At 37.1% G+C, this 19,043-nt stretch overlaps 1 protein-coding gene across 1 annotated transcript in view; it reads right to left on the bottom strand.

The window, feature by feature from the left end:
• Nucleotides 1-19,043, bottom strand: part of LOC106075186 (uncharacterized) — a 65,604-nt gene that overhangs the window by 2,843 nt on the left and 43,718 nt on the right. Inside the window, exons 17-22 of the mRNA XM_056045069.1 lie at nt 17,380-17,475; nt 15,202-15,327; nt 12,242-12,403; nt 11,426-11,617; nt 8,434-8,619; nt 6,349-6,546 (exon numbers count right to left, since the gene is read on the bottom strand). Of these exons, the coding sequence (XP_055901044.1) occupies nt 6,349-6,546; nt 8,434-8,619; nt 11,426-11,617; nt 12,242-12,403; nt 15,202-15,327; nt 17,380-17,475 (960 nt within the window). The remainder of the gene's footprint in view (nt 1-6,348; nt 6,547-8,433; nt 8,620-11,425; nt 11,618-12,241; nt 12,404-15,201; nt 15,328-17,379; nt 17,476-19,043) is intronic.

Genomic DNA, 19,043 nt, shown 5'->3' on the forward strand with positions numbered 1-19,043 from the left:
CATGGGGTTCATAGACATGATGTTCATAGACATGGGGTTCATAGACATGATGTTCATAGACATGGGGTTCATAGACATGATGTTCATAGACATGAGGTTCATAGACATGATGTTCATAGACATGATGTTCATAGACATGGGGTTCATAGACATGAGATTCATAGACATGAAGTTCATAGACATGGGGTTCATAGACAAGAGGTTCATAGACATGAGGTTCATAGACACGAGGTTCATAGACATGATGTTCATAGACATGAGGTTCATAGACATGATGTTCATAGACATGAGGTTCATAGACATGATGTTCATAGACATGGGGTTCATAGACATGATGTTCATAGACATGAGGTTCATAGACATGAGGTTCATAGACATGAGGTTCATAGACATGATGTTTATAGACATGAGGCTCATAGACATGATGTTCATAGACATGATGTTCATAGACATGATGTTCATAGACATGGGGTTCATAGACATGATGTTCATAGACATGATGTTCATAGACATGAGGTTCATAGACATGATGTTCATAGACATGAGGCTCATAGACATGATGTTCATAGACATGAGGTTCATAGACATGATGTTCATAGACATGGGGTTCATAGACATGAGCCTCAGATAAGGTTCATAGACATGATGTTCATAGACATGGGGTTCATAGACATGATGTTCATAGACATGGGGTTCATAGACATGATGTTCATAGACATGAGGTTCATAGACATGATGTTCATAGACATGATGTTCATAGACATGGGGTTCATAGACATGATGTTCATAGACATGATGTTCATAGGCATGAGGTTCATAGACATGATGTTCATAGACATGATGTTCATAGACATGGGGTTCATAGACATGGGGTTCATAGACATGATGTTCATAGACATGGGGTTCATAGACATGATGTTCATAGACATGAGGTTCATAGACATGATGTTCATAGACATGAAGTTCATAGACATGATGTTCATAGACATGAGGTTCATAGACATGAGGTTCATAGACATGATGTTCATAGACATGAGGTTCATAGACATGATGTTCATAGACATGAGGTTCATAGACATGAGGTTCATAGACATGAGCCTCAGATGATGTTCATAGACATGAGGTTCATAGACACTAGGTTCATAAATACGAGGTTCACAGACACTAGGTTCATAAATATGAGGTTCAAAGACACTTCGTTCGAATGAAACAATAACCTTAAAAACGATTGTCTTAGAGAGAACTGGTTCACTGACAAATGTCTTAAACAGAATTGATTCACGATAGTACTGATATATGTTTTAAACACAACTGGTTCACTGATAAATAAGTGGGAATTTTTTTGTGTTTTTGGAGTTCAACCCCCCTCCCCCAACATCCCCTTCCCTTTTGGAATTTAGTGACTTGTTTTGCTTTATTTTTTTTATTGGAGGGGAGATTTTAAAGTGAAACAGTCGCTTGCCCAATCGTTGCCAACCGGGATTTCAGGTTAAAAACCCGCTCTTCAATAAAAAAATAAATAAAACCAAACCGTTGTAGGTTAGAAGACACCAACAAAAGCTTTCTTGTCTATGTAAATGTTAAATTGAACCTTTTAGATCAGGGGTGGGCAAACTTTCTTTTTCTATTGAGGGCCACATTAAAAAATGTGGGGAGTGGGGGACCGCACTTTCCCGTGTAGAGTTTATGGTTGGGACATTGTTCTTTAATTTAAAAACAACAACAAACAAACTTTGTTTTTCTCAGTCAAAGCACAGGCTCCATCAGTTGTTACATTCGCCCCCCCCCCCTTGTTCCATGCCAACTTAACTTTGTCAACACAGTTTTTCAAAGTATTGAATATATAGTGACCTGAATTAGCATCTTTGAATGAATGTTTCGACATATTGCCAATTAGAACAATCTTCGATTACTTTAAACTTTGTATAATGACATCTATTGAGACTGAGTCTCTTTAGCCTCTTCATCAAAAGAATCAGAAGTTTTTAAAAGTTTTGTTTGCAATACAGTGCATATTTTATATACATACTCTGTTGGCACACCTAATATTAGTAGATGTCCGCCGGCTGCATTAAATGCCTCAGTGGGCCGCATGTAGCCCGCGTACCGTAATTTGCGCACTCTTGTTCTAGATTAATCGAGCCTATAAGGCTTTCATTATCCCCACATTCTGTTTATAAGCTCATCCTTTCGAAATGTCAGCAATGTGGGTTACTGAGTGCTAATAGCGTGACGGCCTGACAAAACAATAACATAGGTACACATTTCACGGAAGGAATTACAGTAATGTTTCAATATTTCTATAAGATAATATGATTATAATATATAACGTAACAACAAAAACATAAAATGTCTTTTTATATAGTAGACTGCATTTCATATAATGATTGACTAAATAGAAAATGTCTAAATAGCTCCACCAGGAAAAACACGTGTGTGGTCTGCCATAGCGTGTGTATCGTGGGATGTATCAGACTTGTCTCATTCAAATACATCTGGTGCCTTGCTTGGTCCAGAAAATGTCCTTTTTAATATTTTTCTTTTTCTTCTGTATGTGGCCCCTTTGGGTGTCTTTACAAAAATGATCTTGGTGCTAAAGCTTCTGAAATTACAACGGCTGGCTTCCACTGATTTCCAGGAATCTTTTCACAAAAACACTGTTTACGCCTCGCCCTACTGTCATTATAGTTTATTTGATCCTTTTTTCTCTTTTTCCATAAATCGGCATTAGCTTTCTGGTCTGGAACTTGTGGTTTGAGATAAGCGTATGTAGTTAGAAGATTAATTCTCAAGCGTTTGTACATGAGCATCCTTGCAGGGCCTGAAGGTTTATCTGGACTTGGGGCATTTCAGAACTGTAGCATTTAGGTAATATGGATCTTGACCAGATGTTTAAGCTTTATTCATTAATTTATTTTCTGTCTGTAATGCGCTTTAGCCTTTCCATTCGACTGTGGATATCTGTGACTCGTAATATCTGAAAAACACCAGCTTTGATAGAATTTGAGAAAATCTCCACAACGTGAGAGCCCTAATCAGTAATTACTTCCTTGAGATTGCCATGCAATCTAATTTTGACTTCATGTAAGAGATCACTTTTGAAGCTTTAAGAGTTGAAATGAGATTAATCTCAAAGAATTTACTATAGTAGTCAACAAGAATTAAATAGTTCTAACCAAAATGCTCAATTGTTTCCCAGGAAAGTAGAGGTGTATCACATGATACCACCCAAAAATCCTGTCCTCACAAATGTTTTAAAGATACTTGATCACTGGCGGATCCAGGGGGGGGGGGCGGTAGGGGCGATCGCCCCCCCACTCGGCCGACCCCCCCCCCCCCCCCCGGAGAGAGGGTCGGACGAATTTTAGTATAGAATTTACACAATTTGTTTACGAATTTATTACTTATGTTTTTATAATATATACTAATTATTTATATTTCAACCTATTTTTAGATTATTTCGCCCCCCCCTCTAGTATGTTGGCCGATTTGGTGGGGTCGGAAGGGAGCGATGGTATCAATCCCTCCCCCCCCCCCCCCATACACTTTCGAGTGGGGGGGGGCGGTTCAATTTATTTCTAGAAATCACAGCTTGCTAACAGAATCAATTAAATATCTGTATGATTAAAACTTGTTATTGATATTTTAACCGATCTCTATATTATGTCGTTCCCTGTTTGCCGATTGGAGGGGGGGGGGGCGAATACCTCTACTGCCCTTCCCACCTAAACCCTTTGAGTGGGGGGGGGCGGTCCTACTTTTATGGAGAAATCATAATTTGTGAACAACATTAATTCAATTAATATATAAATTTTATATTATGTCAATCCCTTTCTGGTATCTTGCCAATTCGGTAGGGTTGGGGGGAGGGCGATTGCATGTACTGCACTCCCCACTCTAGCCCTCTGAGTGGGGGGGGGGCGGTCCTATTTTTATAGAGAATCATAGTTTGTGAACAAAATTAGTCGCCCCACCCCTATTCTTTAATGCCAAATGCTATCTTTAGCAGAAATTATTAAAGGAGCGAGGATTAATCGTTTTAACTCTACCGCCCCTCCCATTTCCAGACAGAGTTTATGTAATTTCACATTAATTTATAATAATTATTTTAAGAAAGTTAGAATTCAAACGAAATTTTTCAGTATAAGAGTCACGATTGAGATGAGTTCTAAACTCGAATGATACTCTCATAGTCCCTTTCCCCAACCTTTACTTAATTTGATATTTTGCTAGTTAAATACATTTGGGACTAGAACTCACAATTTATACTTGATTTTTATTGAATATTATTTATCGGCGTCGATCCTCAAAGCCAACATCTAAATATGTGGGTTATCTTATCTTTTCAAGGAAAAAATCGGTTTTATTTGCAATGTATTTAAGGCCTATAAATTCATATTAGAATACTTTTCAAGTACAACATTATTTGAAAAGTCCTTTTTTAGTAGTATGAATAATGAGCGTTTGGTCAAGAGAATGCGTTTCTTCTGTGAAGAATGCAAGAAATCTTTTTTGGCGTCGGAACACCACTGATGAATAATGAGCTGTAGATGTCAGGAGAATACGTTTATGCAGTAAAGAATGCAAAAAAACGCTTTTGGCGTCGGGGCTTTGCCCCGAACTCCATTGATGAATAATGAGCTGTAGATGTCAGGAGAATGCGTTTCTCCATTGAAGAATGCAAGAAAACGCTTTTGGCGTCGGGGCTTCGCCCCGAACTTCATTGATGAATAATGAGCAGTAGATGCCAGGAGAATACGTTTCTGCAGTGAAGAATGCAAGAAAACGATTTTGGCGTCGGGGCTTCGCCCCGAACTCTATTGATGAATAATGAGCAGTAGATGTCAGGAGAATGCGTTTCTGCATTGAAGAATGCAAGAAAACACTTTTGGCGTCGGGGCGAACCACTAGGAAACCTTAGAGCGCTGCCCCAGTTTTTTGTTTTCGCCGGAGGTTGAGAAATCCTGCTTTTTTTATTCTCATATATATATATGATATATATGTGTGTGTGCTGTACGCACGTTTATGCATAGGGTTATCGTTTACTGGGAGTTAGGGTTAGGGTTTGGAAAAAAAATCGCCCCCCCCCACTCCAAAGTTCTGGATCCGCCAGTGTACTTGATTCACTGACAAATTCTTCAAAATTACTTGATTCACTGTCCAATGTTTCAAAGATACTTGATTCCCTGTCAAATGTTTAAAAATTACTTGATTCACTGTCCAATGTTTCAAAGATACTTGATTCACTGTCAAATGTTTCAAGAGATACGTGATTCATTAACAAATGTTTCAAAGATACTTGAATAACTGACAAATGTTTTAAGGATACTTAATTCAATAACAAATGTTTCAAAGATACTTGATTCATTGTCCAATATTTTAAAGATAAATTAATTCATTGCCAAATGTTTTAGAGATTCCTTATTCACTGTCCAAGTGTTTCAAAGATACTTAAGTCACTGACAAATGTTTTAAAGATACTTGATCCACTGTCCAGTGTTTCAAAGATACCTTATTCACTCACAAATGTTTCAAAGAAACTTGATTCACTGCCCAATGTTTTGAATATACTTGATTCACTTACAAATATTTTAAAGTTACTTGATCCACTGACAAATACTATCGCGAGTCCTGGTCTATTGTACATGCATTAGAAAGACTTATGTCCACTTACAAATGTCGTTTCGCTTGTTAACACTGCTCAGTTATTGCACATACTCTCGGTAAGTAGGAAGGAACAAATGTTCGTATTTTGTCAGACATAAACAGCGTTTTTACCTGTTAGCGGAACTTGTCCAGATATTTTGTTAACAACATGCGCAGGAATAAAATATTAAAGTTTTATTTAGAGGGGGAGGACCTTAACCTCACCCCCCCCCCGGTTACACTCATGACGTTTCATGACTTGTTCTTATTTTTATTTTATAGGAGAGGGATGTTTTAACCCCGGAAAGAAAAGAGGGTTAAATTTTAAAAAGTTCACTTCATGCAATCTGGTGACTAGTTGTTTTATTGATGGGGGATTTAACCTCAAAAATCCCATTGGTTACCCTCATAGGATCTAGTGACTGTAAAAACAGATGCCCTTTACATCATGTGCTTTATAGATCACAAGGTCTGAAAAGGAAAATGTCCTTTTTTTAAAATTGTTACTTAGTTGTTTTGTTTAATTGGAAGGGAGGTTTTTAATCTCAAAACTACCCTTGGGTACGCTGGAGGTAGGGGGTGGTGGTTGAACCTCAAATTCAACATATTCCCCATTTCAGGCGGGATTTTTTTGTTTCGAGCAGGAGGAGGGTTGAAATATATATCATAGTCTTGACCTGCGATGTACGTGTATATAATTACCTCCAATGACTTCCAGCTCACAGATGCGCTGTGAGCCACTGACTACGGATATTTCCAAGGTGGTGACTGTGCTCGCTACTCGTAGCACTGCTCTCTGAACAAACATATCCTCCATGGAGGTCGTTGCGTTGTACACTTTCACATTACCATCAATAAAAGCGATGGTAAAGTTCTTGAAATCATCAGTCTGGTTGAAATCTAGTTAGCAAAAGTCAAAGCACAAAAGTCAAAGCACAAAAGTCATAGCACAAAAGTATTCTGAGCAACGATTTCAAACCAATGGAAAAGTATACGAATGACGATAAAGGTCACGTACTAAGCTCTAGATTTGTTTCTTCGGAAACACAGATTAAGGTCACGTTCTAAGCTCTAGATGTTCTTTTCAGAAACAGAGATTATGTCACTTTGTAAGCTCTTCAGAAACACATAAGTCTTAAAGAAAACGGCTGCAGGACTACAAGGGATAAAGGCGTTTAGGATTTGAACTAGGGAACATTACGATGCAAATAACGCGCATACCACACAGCTAGGTAGCATTTTAAATATTTATAGTTTTTTTTTGGCGGTACTCGAAATAAGATAATAGTTTTATGTGATCTGTCTGTCCGTCCGTACATTCCGTTTAGAAAACAGAAAATAGAAGGGACATTAAAAATCAAATATAGTGATATTTAGATGTTACAAAGTTGCGATAAACGGCTTTGTTTTTTTTACAATACCTCTATTCAAGTCTCTTCTTCATGGAGGGCGGGCGCTGATCTCAAAAACGTCTCTAAAGAATTTCCTAGAAATTAACAGTTGATGAGTAGCCTATATCGCTGAGAAAATAATTACTTGCTCGTTGGCCACATGGGGGAAACTCTAGTTTGACCGTTAAAATGTTTCAAAAGAAAAAATAAATATATGTAAATTTGACTTGACTAAATTTAGAAAATAACAACATGGCGTAGTCAGCCATAGTGTTCAGAAACTACGATAACCGGCTAGATTTAAATTTGCTTCAATTTTAATGAAAGAATATCTAAGCTTAACTTCTATTTTTTTCTATGCGAATCTAATATAGATTTATAAATAGATTAGATCTATATTCTAGATCTAGAGGTAGATTTAGATCTAGACTAGATCGTATGAGTTCTAAATCAGAAGTCTAGGTCTAATATTAGATCAATTTTTCTAGTTCATGTCTGTGTTCACTAAGCCTCAGACGGCAGCCTAATATAAAAGAGACTAAATCAGCAGATACCACCACCCCTTCAGTCAAGTACAATTTCTTCCCCTTGTTTGAGATACCAAACAAAGTGATTTATTGGTGATAGTTAATTAACTAAATGTTTTTTTTTTTTAAATTGATTATTATGCTGTCAGGTAAAAGAAACATTTGTGCAAAATTTCAGCTTGATCCGAGATTGGGTGTCGGAAATATAACGTGTAAAACTATTGGCCCAACAGACTGACACGCACACAGATAGACAGACAGACAGAGTGAGTCGATATAAAATGTGTACAAATATAAGTAGAAATATAGACCTACAATGTCAACGACAGTCAACAGTATAAACATATTTGAACCAACCAACGAATTTTTGTTTTAAAGTAAAGCAGTCCGTGAATCAATCTTAACTAGTCGATTCACGGTGCCCCCGCTGCTGGGAGGAAGAGGAAACCGTGCCTCATATTCTGTTTGACTGCCCCAGACTTGCTGATCTCCGTCTCGACAGGTCTGGGAAACCAAAAATTTTCGACCTGTATGGCGACATTTATGCACTACGCAAGACCGCAGGGTTTCTGTCCAGGGCTTTTGCAAGAGAGGATTTGAGCTTCTCAAGCCCTCACTCTAATGGAGTTTGATGATGATGATGACGAACTAGTCGGTCCACCTTTACTATGACATGAACAAGTTCACGTTTAATGTAAAAACAAAAGAAGCTCAGAACGAACCGAGACCAATCTTCGTAGAAGGCCTGAACCTTGACCTGCAGCGTCACAACCTGTGGGAAATGGCAACCGCCAGCTTGTTTCCACGTCAAAGGCCTATACCGAATGGTCTCGATCGAAAGTTTTTCTATTTACTTAACATACATGTACCTATGTATATAACAATCTCGCTGACAACAATGTGATTCGGGAACCACAACTCCAGCCGTGTGGAGGAATTTAGCGTTAGACAACTTGTGAAGTCTCCATCTGTCATGGCAGTTGTTCGTGTCTTGTTAATGTCTTTTGGAGTCTGTATAATTGCATCGATCACACTCAGAAAAGCTAAGGTCCTGCCTGTCAGAGACAAGAAAATATAATGTGATGCTTTATTTGTAAGGACAGAAGACTAAAGTAGCAATAATAACTTAAAAAAAAACTATGATATAATTTACAATACGAAGACAAAACACAATAAAGTTCTGAGAAACACAATGATAAAAGCACATTTCTTATTTCATATGCTAGGACATATTCATATAAACAGTGACGTAGTCCAGTAGGGAATCGGCGCCGAAGGCGCCATTATCCCGTTGATTGTTTGAATGGCTTTTATATAACAACCAGGCCTGGACATGGGGCTCTTCTCCCCTGTCTGAGGGCTCCCAGTAGTAAGCGGCCATAGTGACTGGGCTAGAAATCGGGCCGTACCACGTACACGGCGCACCGCTCCCGGTCCTGGATCCACTCGCTACAAGTGGCCCAGAGCAGTGCTAACAATGATAAGCTTGTCTCATATTCCTATACTGTTACCGCCACTGTTCCGTTTAAGGACCGCCACTCCAGCTTAACGGCTAACTGATGACGGTCCCCTGCGTGGAACGGTGTGGCGGACCTGTCGGACTGGTGCTCGGGTATTTCTTTCATTCCAACCCCGAGTGAGAGAAAAAAAAGTAAACCTCACCTAGGGAAGCCCGACGGGCCTGGTTCGCTACTCATACTTAGCCTATATAGTTCCACTACTAGATATTTCCACGGAGGCGCCATGCTTAGGCGACGGGTAGCTGGAATCCTCCGTAGCAAGGTACCAGTGGACCCGAATTAAAGAATATGCGAATGCCCCCCCCCCCCCCCCCCGCCGTATAACAAATATTTTGTGTGACAAAGAAATCCAGTGGTTAGCATGTATCTGTACATTTACTAAAAGACATTCCAACGCAAGTTCATGAGCACAGCTGACAGAATCATTTCAGACCAGGTTTAAGAATTGTTTAGCACAGTGAACATGATGCGCAAGCGGCTGCTTATGTTAAAACCATGCCAGAAGGCCACTGTAATGTCCATTCATATTGGAAGCATCATCATTGCCTTGGTATCATAAGTAATTGAAAGAAAGATGGTGATATTTTATTACTTAAGACAGCTTATTTGTTCACTCAATCCTGCAGACTTCTGGTTCTCACAAATATGAAAACCTACAAATGACCAATTTCATCGGAGTTCACAAAACATTTTCATTAAAAAATGCAAATTTAATAAAATGTGTAATTCTCTTTGAGTGCTGTCAACCATGATAGAATAAAATGACGCAGATTGGATCTCCTTTAGTATTTTTGCTAGAATTGCATTGCCCAGCAGGTCTATTCTTTTGAATCTGTGGGTGGAGGTAAAGGTTTTTTTTTTTCTTAAGAATTTATGTACTGTTAAGACATAATCGTTGTTACTTATATCACCTAATCATCTATATCGCGATGACCACTAAAATCAAAGTTGTTGCATGCTTAAGTCAAAACTAACATTCACTATGCGATGAAATACTTTCAGTCAGTAATTGTCAACTTCTTCAATGTGCTCCTTGTTTGCAGCATCCATTCTCAGTCTTTCATCATATTTTTATGGTGTCTGAATGTTTGGCAAGCTTGTTGATGAAGTTAAATAATTAGTATGTCTATCCTTTTTTTTTATGTCACGATTCGGGTGGAAAACAAGCAATATTGATGATGTCTCAGGGTATACGCCCGAGACCGTCGAGGCCATCCGAACGACTTTCCAGTGCACATACCAGACGACAAAGAAGCCATTCAAGTGAAAGACACTATTCCACGATAAATGTTATTATCGTTCAATCTTACAAAAAATTGTCCTAAATCTCCTCCCCAATTCAGTCACGATAAATAGCTAAAATGTTGGGCATTTTTAATGATTTCTTCCTAACAGAATAGGATGTTTCTTGAGCTTGTTTAACATCTAATTTTAAGTCAAACTAGATTTCAGGTGATAGAAAAATGAAAAAAAACAAACTTGAATGCTTTCTTTAATCAAACAAACTGATAAAAGGTAATACTATCAACGATTTAATTAAAGTAGATTAAAAAAAAAAAAGAAAATATTGGTCTATGGGACCCAAACGTCACCTCCAACGTGCCGTCACCACATTACAATAAACCTGATGTAAACAATTCCTTACACTGACTCTAGCTGAAAACACGGGTTAATGTTTTGAAGCTAATACAAAATTTGCGACGTTTAGGATATTTTAAGGGCCTCCAAGACGTATTTAGTGTTACATGCAATATCTGAACTTATATGGGGCCTATATCTCAAATAGCGTAAGACCTTTTTCAACTCTAAATAAGGCACTGCATGGCTCGTAGGGGTTTCATATCGCCTGATCCCATAACTCATGACCTACCCTACAATACAATTTTGTAAAAAATTAAAAAGGTTTCCTTAAAATATCCTAAACGTCGCAAATTTTGTATTAGCTTCAAAACATTAACATGGGTTATTAATTTCTAAGTGATTTCGAAAAATCTACTCCAGTTGGCTATTAATTTCTAAGTGATTTCGAAAAATCTACTCTAGTTGGCTATTAATTTCTAAGTGATTTGGAAACGTCTACTCCAGTTGGCTATTAATTTCTAAGTGATTTGGAAAAATCTACTCCAGTTGGCTGTTAATTTCTAAGTGATTTCGAAAAATCTACTCCAGTTGGCTATTAATTTCTAAGTGATTTGGAAATTAATAGCGAACTGGAATAGATGTTTCGAAACCACTTAAAAATAAATAGCCAACTGGAGTACACGTTTCGCAGCCGCAAAGACATTTGGCGTAGACTTTCGTCAAAACTAGCATTTAGTAAGACTAAAAAACAACAACTTACCTCCACTAAAGTAATATGAGCAAATAGTCGTATCTCCTGACCAGGAGACGGTAATAGATTTGACATTATAGGACTGCTTGCAAATGATATCCACTGTTCTGTTTGGGTCATGTGGATAAAGAACAACGGGATGTGAACACGGGTAGGTCTGGTTCGGACCCACATACTTAATTTCAAAGTTTCTAGAACTGTCTGAAAAAAAAACAAACAAAAAAAAACCCCAAACATTTGAAACATTGATAAATCTAATTTAATTCTAAATAATAATAATAATAAAAAAAGCTGCCACCAGAGAGTCCTCCACTCTACGGACTGAAAGCTCATAGTTATGAACTGATATGTCCCTCAGAGAGCCCTGCGTTCCATGGACTCATCTCTTATAGTTTTGTTCACAAAAGTTGCAGTTTGCGGCTTTTTCAGTACATGAACCAAAGGTTTAGAACTCGCCCCACACCCCTTTGATGTCAGAAAGAAACATGTTTCATCACATTCCAGAAGAACATGAATACATATCGTTTGAAAAGTTTAAGATTAGTTACAAATCTTATATTAACTCAATCTGACTGTCTGTCTCGTACAAGTTTTGTACGAATTATTTCTCAATCTTCACATTCTCGGATCAAGTTATTCATTGTACAATTATTCATTGATAACACATAAATCAATAAAAAAACAAAAACCAATTAGTTCATTAATTATTGGTAATTAATTATTTTGTTTGCTATGGAACAAGAGAAAGAATAGATACTTCAACAGATTTGGCGGTATAAGTTGTATTATACCCATTTATACCTTGTGTTCTTGTTCTATTGTTACCTTCAATATAGAAAACCAATCGAAACCATTCAATACGAACAAACTCCGTCCAGAAAGCATTGATCGTATTGTTTGTAACATTGACGCACGTTGAGTCGTCGTTGTCAACTAGGAGATCAGCTTCTTCAATGGCTTCTAGCAGGGCATCCTGGGCTTTGTCCTCTGTGCTCACAAGAAAAACAAGGGAAATAATTTAAAAAAAACAACTTTAAAACGGGCTTTTAGTGTGTGTGATCGAATCAATTAGTTTGAATTTATCATGTAGTTTATTTTGTTTTAGATCTAGACTAGCTTGTGAGATTTGGAAATATTTCTATTACAACTTTTTCTTTATGATGGGCACTATGCTGACTTTATGGTCCAATCACTTGTGTGGACCAGTGGGGTGGGGTTGAGGGGGGAGTAGAACATTTTCGTGCTGTCTTTTCAAAAAGAAATAATTTTTTTAAAAAGTTGCTCGAGTCTGACTTTGAACCCGAGCCTCTATGATGGAAGGCCGACTTGTTAGCCATTGAGCTAGCCAAGTACTTCTAAAAAGTATAAGGTTTTATACGTCTTTCGATATTTCCGTATTCAAGCATTTAATCAATTAATGATTTGCCTATCATTGGAATATTATAAAGACTATTAACGGTAGATTTTCTCAGTTAGGAGGGGGGGGGGGGGGCGAATACTTTTTCAAATCTAACATGTGCTCTGTAAGATGTCTAAAGGAGGTATTGTCTTTTTTTTTTTTTAAATAATTTTTAATTTTTTTTTTCTTGTTTTAAAGAACTGTTTTTATCGAAGCTGTTGAAATGGTGGCTAGCACCGTTATATGTGGAAGAGACTTATATATGGAAGAGACCAACCGTTAGTAAATATCTTTCAAACGAGGGCAGTCTCCAGACATTTAGCATTCCCATAATCTCACATGCCATTAAAGTGATAGAATTGGAAGGTATGCAAGAAGAAATGGAGCTTTGTACAGATGTAATGGGACGGTAGGCATTTGTTTCAGAAGCTAAATGTGAATGCGACTTTAGCCAAGACGAATGAATTGTTACAATGGGTTCATTCAGAACAAATCTTTATAGAATGGTCTCGGTTCAATGCGATAGAGTTAAATATTTGAAGATGGTAGTCACGTGACAGTAAGACATACACCATGAAGGGGAGATCATTCAGAGGGAATGGAGCCCCAGTTCTCTAACGAATCGTTCTCTAAGATGTTTCCTAATGGGGATTGACACACTTCACCCTCACTTATCCTTTAGTCGTTGGACCGTTGGGGCACCACACAAGATTTGTTGGCCGTCTTTCTCTATTCCTTTATGTCTTTTGCCTTTGATAGAATCTCTTTTAATGACAGGCCCGTTCATTCTTAGATGTTGTCTTTCTAACGCTTTCTCTGTCTTCCTTCTCTTCCTTTTCCTGTTACTGTTCCCCAAAGGAAGGTTCTAGAGAGCCTTGTGGACCTTGTGATATGGCCGTAGAGGTTTAGTTTGCGTTTTTTTAAAGGCATTTATTTTTGAAGCCACTTCACATCTGTCGTTCCATTCGAATGGCATCTCTTTTTTTTTAATGAGTTCTAGTAGGGGGTACAATATAGAAGAAAGGTTGGGAACATTGAGAGGTACTGTACCATGCCTAAAACTCATTGGACTTGCTGTGCATTTGTAGGACGATCCATGTCTACTATGGACCGCACCTTCTTGGGGTCCGGTTTAATACCTTGTGCACCGATGACCTTCTTGGGGTCCGGTTTAATACCTTGTGCACCGATGACCTTCTTGGGGTCCGGTTTAATACCTTGTGCACCGATGACCTTCTTGGTGTCCGGTTTAATACCTTGTGCACCGATGACCTTCTTGGGGTCCGGTTTAATACCTTGTGCACCGATGACCTTCTTGGGGTCCGGTTTAATACCTTGTGCACCGATGATCTTCTTGACTCGAGCCGAGTTGTGCTTGCTAAGCACGGAAAACGTACAAAGCCTCTCCCCTTCGCCCACCACAGGGCACTAGGAATGCTAAAGCAATAGAAATGAGCTATTCAAGAGCCAAAAAAAAAGGTAATCAAAATGTATCCCTCCCTCCTCCCCAATAGGTTTGATGTAAGTGTTTAATAGTCATTTTAAAAAATAAATGAGATGCGACCACATCTTTATAATTGAGGCTGTAACGACTTTTACTCAAATTCGACCTTAAATTTAATAGAAACTTTGAACTCTTTCAGTGCAGTATTCCTCAGCGAGTGACTTGGTATCTAATATTTATTTCACGATCTTTTACATGTGAAACTGTTTCTTTCTTTTTATTTTCTGGATATGAGAGTGATTGTTCTTTGTTTTGGTATACATTGGATGCAAGACCAACACTTTAAAAAGACAACATAGTGTCTGTGGTTCCTCTTTTTTAATTTATTTCCGCCCCCCCCCCCCCTCAAAAAAATGTAAACAATACGATTTGTTGATCTTTTATGAAATATAAAGGGATTAAATATATTTACTTTTCTGATTTTTCCATATTTATGGATTAAATGTTTAATTAAAAGGTTAAATCTGTCAGTATATCGATTTTTTAAATAAATTTTTTAAAAAATTCCTTTTTCCGAGCTCAGTTTAAAATTAATAATAAAAATATTTTTTTGAAAAAATTATTTTATTTAATATACTTATCTTGTAGCCCATCCATTTTCCTTTAATCCTTTATTACTAAATCAAATATGTTAGATTGTTGAATAAAATAAATGAAGTTACTTTAGTTTTAGTAACTATAACCCCTTGCTCATTTGTGTTCATCCTGGGAAATTCCATTTTTACGATCAAATTAATTCGCACTAAAAGAGTTAACTGCTTGGATGATTCAGTTGGATATATGCTGTTTTCCCCATGGACACGTGACACGTATTTCTTCATTAAAAATTGAAATAAACAAAAGAGAACGTGTTCGGTCCCATGAAAACAAAGCACTACTTACTATACTGGCAAGAGAGGCCGAACCTTCCTACGATACATCGGTTTGTGCTCAGACAACTGCCATCCATTTCTGAACAATTCCCATCGGCACAATAGCATGACCGACTTTTATTGTTTGGAAATCCGACTATGGTTCAGCGTTTTTGAAACAAAACAGCAATAATGAATTTGAATATGAGGCCAAGCAATAACTAAGTTTTTAAAGATTCTTCTTATGAAAATTATTTCTTTAGAAAAAGGTATTGGTACATTCTTTTTTGTCTGTAATTTTTAGCGACCCCCGAAAGGGGATAAGACGCTACTAGTTTTGTGTGGCCTGTCTGTCCGTCCGTCCGTCCCGTTAGGATCTCAGAAACTAGAAGAGAAAATGAAAATAGGACATCATGATATTTAAGATTATTCAAAGTTCTGATGCAACGGCGACTTTTTCTGTTCCGAACGTGAACCATCTATTTTTTAAAATTAGATATGCAAGCAAAATTTTCAAAAAATTACACCACTTTTCAATGAAAAAAGGTTAGGAGAGGTAACTATTTTTAAAAGGTCAAGGACTTCTCCATTAATAAATCAAGCTTCATTCATAGATTCGCGCATTGGTACAAAACATTAGCAACTAAGGTCACAATGGTAAAAGTGTCAATGGATCATTATAAAATAGATTTTCCATTTATTAACTAACTCATAGAATAGAATACTGATTCAATAGTTATTTTCAAAAACGAATTTTGATACGAACTTCGTTCTAGTTTAAAAAATAACGAACTACTTTGTTTCATACAAATTGTCTTTGTAACCTTGTTTTCTTGAGGATTTGAATAAGAGATTGACACTTTACTAAACGATTAGATCAATTAGATACTCATTATAAGACATCAGTTAGGCCAGGTTCACATCTAACTTCACTTTCACTTTCACCTATCCTTTGGTCTGCTGGACCGCTGGGGCACCACGCAAGATATGTCAACCTTCTTTCTCCAATCTTCTCTGTCATTTGTCTTTGATAGAATTTCATTCTGATGTTCTTTGTGAAAATATTGAAACCTGCCTTTTTACCTGCCTGGGTAGACCACTTCGGGTGCCGATTATGAGTTTGTGTTTCCACACGAAAGGATCTAGATCTAATTTTAAGAACTACACTTTGCAAAGATAGTTTTTTTTACTTTAACAAATGAAAATACAAAATATAGTCCATTGATTTCATTATTTTACAAAAGTAACATTCAAATTTGTCTTTCAAAAGCATTTTACATACATTAGTTCCTAACTTCCTTATATCTGCGAATTTAGACGTCCTGACGTACTATATATCCCATTCATAGCGAGCTTCTTTCGTTAGAGAAGACAGGTCACACATGCGCAGAGCGAAGGCTCACGCACGAGCAGAAAGAAAATCTACCGAAGCCTACATCTAACTCTAGATCTAACTCGAACTAGATCTAATTCTAAGACGATAGATCTACTTGGTACTTAAACACACTAACATACAAAATAAAGTCCATTTATTTCATATTTTAATCAAATTGATCTTTAAATTTTGTGTTTCTAATGCATTCTTACATACATTCGTTCGCTAAAGCTGCTGTGTTGACATATATTTTAATAGTCCCATCTATGTGTGGAGAAAACCTAATATGCACTATGTAAACACGCTATGATTGGACAGGCTACTTAAGGCTCTATAAGGGGGATATTAAATATAGGCCTAGGTCTACTAACATACAATAATTAATAAGCTTCTTGAGCCCTTGAATTCACTCTTATAATAGTAGGTCTACATCTATTATAAAAGTATCTATTTCTAGATCTAAATAGCGTATATGTAGGCCTACAAGCAAATGTTTTTATTACCAAAAATGGATTTAGGTCGATTAGCTATTTTGATAGCTCCAATCATACTATTTTTTACATTCACATATTCGCTTTATTTATAAAATTATTATTTCGTTTAATTGTTTCCGAAACTCTCTCAGTGACTATATCGACAGTGATACGCTTATTAAGACACTCGTGCCGAGGTAATATATGGCTAATATATACAGACCTATATTTGTTAATCAGTAAATGTCGCTTAAAAATCAATATTATATGTGTAAAGATTTTATTTTAACATCCTCCTTCACGGGGGTCAAGGTTTCTTGAACATGACTGAACACAATTAAGAGATTTAAACAGAACTCACTTTTTAAACAGGTTTCACCGTAATAACCTTCTCGACATGCGCAGGTGCCCTTATCACGGTGACAAAATACATTATCGGCACAGCCTGGACTACATCCTGGTAGAATTGAAACCAATTGAGATAGAAGTGAAAAATAAATCCTGTACATTACAGACGATCTTTCAAAATAAGATAATCACCTTCTACTCATTTCCATGTGTTGAACAAGTAAATATAGAGATAAATATAGAGATATAAACTCTTAGTTTTTTTTTCTTGCTGATTCAGGCAACCCGTTCCATTCTTAAATGGTATTATTAAAAAAGGCAGCATACAAGCTTGTCATAGCATATCAATGGCGTAACTAGCCAAGTGCTGGTGTTGTGATTGTTGTGAACTTCTAGCCTATGACTTTGACATGGATACATTACGTATGCAGTACTTCAAGAAACACCAGGGATGCGTTAGAAATAAGAAACATTTAATAGAGCAATAGGAATAAATTATAACTGTAGCCAACAAAAGCGGATCTCCTAAAATATACATTAACTATCAGAACTGCCTTATAATGGCTCCTACTATGCTATCACAAAACTCCGGTCCCCCTGTCAACAATAACAAAACTCAAGGGCCGTCACCCCGCTTTACCTAGTCAACCAATGGAATAATAATAAATACAATAAATAAACATAGAAATCCTCACATCTTACAACCAAGGTTCTATACAGTGTTGTCAATAATGTTCTATACAAACACAATCACCACAGTTGATTAAGATTTTCTTTTTGCCGTCTGCGTCTGTGCTCGGCAGCGGAATTCCTTTTGATCTCAAATGTGTATCCCGCGGCCTTTGTGAGTGACATTCAGCTGTCCGGCTGTATGCAACCAGGTGCTCTCTTCTTTGTCAGCTAAAGCAAGTTGGCGCCTAAGCTGGTCTTTAAAGCGTTTCCTTGGGGGCACCTCTGTTACGTCGTCCACCTTTTAGCTCACCAAAAAAGACTGCTTTTGGCATACATTCGTCCCTTATACGGGATACAGTTTCTGCATCTGTTCTTGGGCCAGCTAACAGGGCAGAATTCTTTTTCTTTCTCTTAACTAAGACCACTTCGTTTCGTTTGCTCTCGGAGAGGTTTGCATCAGCACGCACAGTCTGTCTCCATACTGTCTGATCTTGGGCTAACTCCTCCCACAAACTTTCAGAGTCAAATGTGAATATTCATTAAATAAAAACACAACTGCTCTAAATCAATAAGTACTTTTGACTTGACTAGCACCATTAGTGATTAATAAATTTAGAGGCACTTCAGGACAAGACTAAAATGCAAAGTAGCTATAATATATGAAACACTGGACTATCAAAGTAGCTATAATATATAATACACTGGACTATCAATTACAAATACCAAAACAAATCTAATAATGTACGCAAAAAGACACAAAGATCGTATCTTATTCCATATGATTGGACAAAGTTGTACAAATACTCCTTTTTCCTTAATGACATTATGACACTGGACTGATTGCCTAAATCAACCAGGAAAACCAGTAACTTAGCAAAATTAAACATTTTAGTGAGGGAAGTAATTATCTTCTCTTTTTGAAGGAACGTCTGTAATTAGAAATATAAAATTACAACCGAGCAAAACAAATGAAACTCACTATTGCTAGTTCTTTATTCTATTTTA

This window comes from Biomphalaria glabrata, chromosome 10, assembly GCF_947242115.1.
Source record: "Biomphalaria glabrata chromosome 10, xgBioGlab47.1, whole genome shotgun sequence".
Lineage (NCBI taxonomy): Eukaryota > Metazoa > Mollusca > Gastropoda > Planorbidae > Biomphalaria > Biomphalaria glabrata.